At 40.0% G+C, this 4,748-nt stretch overlaps 1 protein-coding gene across 1 annotated transcript in view; it reads right to left on the reverse strand.

Moving 5' to 3' along the window:
* Positions 1–4,748, reverse strand: part of adamts7 (a disintegrin-like and metallopeptidase (reprolysin type) with thrombospondin type 1 motif, 7) — a 73,332-nt gene that overhangs the window by 14,373 nt on the left and 54,211 nt on the right. Inside the window, exons 19-22 of the mRNA XM_016484012.1 lie at positions 2,523–4,241; positions 1,895–2,047; positions 1,623–1,796; positions 1,353–1,499 (exon numbers count right to left, since the gene is read on the reverse strand). Coding sequence (XP_016339498.1) covers positions 1,353–1,499; positions 1,623–1,796; positions 1,895–2,047; positions 2,523–4,241 — 2,193 coding nt within the window. The remainder of the gene's footprint in view (positions 1–1,352; positions 1,500–1,622; positions 1,797–1,894; positions 2,048–2,522; positions 4,242–4,748) is intronic.

Consider the following 4,748-nt stretch of genomic DNA (forward strand, 5'->3'; position numbering starts at 1 on the left):
TAATGAAAGTGGTTGTGGAGCACAGTGGTTAGCAAAGTGTGGGTTGGTGTTGTAAGGGAATAAAGGGACTTTTATACATTCAGAGGTATTTTATACATTCAAGTCATGAGAAGTAATGAGGTTTGTCTGCAGTTTCTTATTCTCTACCATTTTCTAGTTTTATGGTGCAGATTTCACTCACTGTGCTGCGCTTATATAACCAAACAGATGTTCTTGTGTATGAGCCAGATTTTAATAGGGCAGGGTGAAATTTTACTTAAATTACAGTCTGTTTTTCACACAAAGTATTCCAGTGACACTGATTATATGGACTACAATTTCTTGTAACTATCCTCTCATTATTCTTTTTTTACAGTAATTGTAAAGCATGAAGGTAAAAACAATGTAGGTGTACTTACAAAATGTCCATTTAGATTAACTTGAATACTGAAAAGTTGAACTCTTTGAGCAACACAACAGTGGAAATTAAAAGAACATAAGCCATTTTCGGTGGTTTTTCCCAATAAAATGGTTTTATTTTTCACCAGAAAAAAGGATGAAAGACAACGCTGATAATTACGTTTTATAAATACAATTCTGAGATTCTAAGCCAAATCCAGCACATGATGTTTCTCTAATTCTGATTCTGTTAATTATTTTGTTCACACATTTTGATACATGGATTTGTATCTAGTGCAGAGACACATTGTTAAAGGTGGGGTAAGTGATTTTTCAAAAACGCTTTAGAAAACTGATTCGGGCCGACTAGCAAAACAAACTTGTAGTCAATCAGCAGTAAGGGGCGTGTCTACTCATGATGTGGAGGAGAGTGCGTTCAGTGCACAGGACATTAGCCGAGCCGAGCGACAGAAAGATAGAGATGGCGGATAAAAAACAAAAAAGAGGAAACATCTGTGGAACAAAAGAAGGCTTAAGGCAATAAGGCAAGAAGTAGGACCCATGTAAATATCGGATCAGCTTTCCAGCGCAGAATGCAGCAGCAGTTTTCTGTCAGGGATTTGTCATGTTGCGCCGCTCCGCATCCAATGTAGACCATAGATATGTATATATATCTATGGTGTAGACAGCATCACTGATTATAATGAGTTCCATAGTATTTTGTCGCACTGCGCCACTCGCGACCGGTGTAGACACGGTGTAACATTGGTTTTGCTTTGTTTCACAGAACTAATCGTTGCCTGTGTTGCGTACGTATGTGTGGGGTGGAGCTATCAAAATAGGGGCGAGACCCTTTTGGGGTAGGGGCGTGTTTGTTTTGGTGATTTCAAACGTCAACATTGGCTACCAGAAATCGCTTACCCCACCTTTAAACTGGCTGACTTAAAATACTTAAAACTGAATGTGTCACTCACCTGACCCCAGGATCCAGTAATCCACTGGTTGCATGGATGAATATTGCAAGCCTGGATATTGCTGGGCTGTAGGTCCTCATCACATTTCCCAGTTTCAGGGCAGGTGACCAGCCTCTGCTGCTCCCCACCTCCACACAGCTCTGAACACTGTGGGCATATATGGTGTTAGACACACAGAGCTGAAGAGAGTAGCGTGAAGATCAAGAAACAGACACAAAGAGCTGAGGAGGGAAGAGTGAAAACCAGCCTCTGAATTTTAAACTTACTTACCTGCCCCCAAGAGGATGTGTACCACTCTAAACAGTTGTGGATGTTACAGGGAATTCGGACAGGAGGTCTGGGGAAGGTGGCCTGGCAATGAAATGGCCGCAGCAACCTCTGATCTCGTGTGTCATAACACTGGATCTCTCTGACTTTCGCTCCTACACCACAATTCTTTGAGCACTGCCAAATGAGATATCAAGAGTAGCAACTTCAATTGTTTTTCATTCATTGAAAATTAATTGAATTCATTATGTTTGGCTGCATGTATGCAGACTTACTTTACTCCACTCTCCAATTTTCCATGCGGAGCAGGGCCGAAGGTAGCAGCGACGCGCTGGCACTGGCCTAGTAGCTAAGTCACAGTCTGATTCATCACCAGTGCTGCAGGACACTGACCTCCAGATGGCACCAAGCCCGCAACTTGTTGAGCACTATCATACAAAATCATTTGCAGTATAAAGTACAGTTCACATTCAAATATGCATGCATAAAGTGCTTAAAGTGATTTATCCAAGTAGGACATGTCCCTGAATAAACTCTCTCATACTCATACAACTATTCAGATTTTAGAGTTAGGTTAAAAGTTAGAGGTTATGAGCGTCAACAACATTCTTATAAACTTAACATTTCCCATTTTATGAAACCTTGTGTATGTGTGCACACGCATAAACAGTCTGATTTAAGGATGGATAGTGGTGCCATGTGATCCCTCATATCCATTTTTGCTGCTAGAATAACATGAAACAAATGGCATTACCTGAAAGTTAAAGTTATGTGTGTGTTGAAATCTAATGCTTTGCTGTCAGCATAATTCAAGGACTTTTATCATTGGGCCCGACTGCTGTTTCTCAGCCCATGCTGGTTTCATATCTAGTGAATGTGAGGAATGCATAATTAACTACTCACAGCACTCCAGTTGCCTTTTTTCCAGTGTGCAGGGGAGGCTGATGGGGAAAGGGAAGGCATGACCAGCCCAGTGGGCATCAGAGGGTTGGAATGCACTGAATGCTCACTGCTAGTGCCCTGAGATGGCTGCTCAGTAGGAGTAGAGAGAGTGTGATTCAGCCTAGCAGGTCTCAGCATTCGAGCAATAATAATGTCATTGTTGTCAATCTCTGTCCAGCGAGGTAAGGGGACCGGGGTTTCCCAAGGCTCTATTCTAGGCCCATTAGTCTTGGTTGGTGCAATTGCTCTAGAATACCAACTTTGAGTCTCTGCTGCAATTGTAGTGTCCGGAATCTCAGTTGGAGTGAAGAGCTGGGGTTCAAAATCACTATCAATTTCTGTAGGAGGTAGAGCTGTTGTTCCAGCTGCTGAGGTCATGCTACTGTAATGTTTGGCTGGGACAGAGGAAGTTGGAGAAGGAACATACTCTTGAGAAAGGCTATCTGAGGTTGTAGTGAACTCTCTTACAGTACGCCATGGTTCACTAGCCTTAGTGTTAATTGCTGGTTCGGTCAAAACTTCATATTTTGCAAAGTCATCACTGGAAGCACTGCTGAGAAGCTCCAACGGGTGAGAAGTTGCACTCAGTGAGACTGTTGGTGAGGCCGTACTCCGTTGTAATGGAGTAGTGGGATTATGAATATGTCTGTTCTCATAAGTTTCAAATTTAAAAACATAATCTAAAGGAGGTTCATAATTTTGAGTGCCATGGTGTGGTTCACTTTCACCTTCAGGAACACCTTCACCAAACTCCTCTTCATTCTCAACTTCAGTTATTGGCGTTTTGGTTTTGTCTTTTTGATTGCCTTTGTAATGGCCATGGTTATTTGAATTTCTGTTCAAATTTATATGTGGTTCAGGAGTTAAAAATATGTTTGGAACAATTTCATATGATATTGTCTGCTTGTTCTGAGTGGACACATCTGCAGTTAATGGTGGGTTCCTTGTAACACTGATGTCCTGACTTAAGCCAATATCAGTGTTCTTCCATTTGCTAAATAACTTGGTTGCTGCAGAGGATGGTTCAGTTGTTGTAATGACAGGAAGGAAATAGTCCTCAGCAAATAGCTCATTATTATTTTCATTGAGTACGTCTTTCTTTTGAGGTTCATGACCTTCAGTACCCTTGTTTGTAATGCTGTCAGAGCGCATAGTGGTGGTACTCTGTTGGTCCGCAGTGGTGGATGGCAATGAGGTAGTTATAGGGACATCTGCCTCTGTCAGAGAAATGTCTCCATGTTTTATTCCTGAGTTATCAAACATAGCATTTTCAGCTTTATCAAGGTCATTCGAAAGATCCTCATGGAACCTTATAAAATTATAGTCATAATAAAAATCATCAACTTGTAGATTTTTCACAATAGAATTGTCAGAGGACTTTTCAACATGACTATAATGTGAGAAATCGTCTTCTATAATTTCATTGATGTCAGCATTGCCCCTGGGCTGATTTCTAGTAGTACTGAAGTGGGGTATAACTTTTATCTCATTGAAAACTTCTTTGCTGGATGCTCCACTTCCTGACCAGTCGTTGCCAAAGGTGTCTGAGTTTATGGGGCAGTCCTGAAGATAGCATGGCATAGTTGAATTAGGCTTGGCTTTCGGATCACAGTCAACACCAGTATTCCAGCTGCAGGTCACGTCACGTGTCTGGAAACCAGCTCCACAGCTCACTGAACACTGTGGAAGAAGCAGTGCATAAGAGCTGTCAAAGTCAGAAAATTGTCTCACAATGATTTAAAAATAAAATGAGACCATTTTGTATAACAATGAGTTATCAAAACAGTTTTGTACATTTTTGTCCCATAAAGCAAAATCTGATGTTTGTCTTATGAGAAAGCAAGGAATAATCATAATGTATAGTGTTTGTAGTATTGACAGCATTAATGTGAAGATGAATGTTTCCTCTTTTCAAATATTGTACTGTGGTGGTACAATAGCATGTATGTTGAAAAAAAAAAAGATACTTTGGACAAACTAAAAAATAATAATAATTTGTTAAAGCCTTCTTTCCCCCCTTAAATTAAATTTATGGTTTCATTAAAACCTTAAATTCTGATTTAGTATTAATCTAAAGTATTTTATTTTCTAAAAGACAAAAACGTTAATACAAAGATGATTTAATATTAAGAGTAAACCATAATTTATCAATAAATTTCCTTTAGAATTAAGCCAATATGTTACATA

The sequence above is a fragment of the Sinocyclocheilus anshuiensis genome, unplaced genomic scaffold (genome assembly GCF_001515605.1).
Source record: "Sinocyclocheilus anshuiensis isolate Anshui unplaced genomic scaffold, SAMN03320099.WGS_v1.1 scaffold773, whole genome shotgun sequence".
NCBI classification, from domain to species: domain Eukaryota; kingdom Metazoa; phylum Chordata; class Actinopteri; order Cypriniformes; family Cyprinidae; genus Sinocyclocheilus; species Sinocyclocheilus anshuiensis.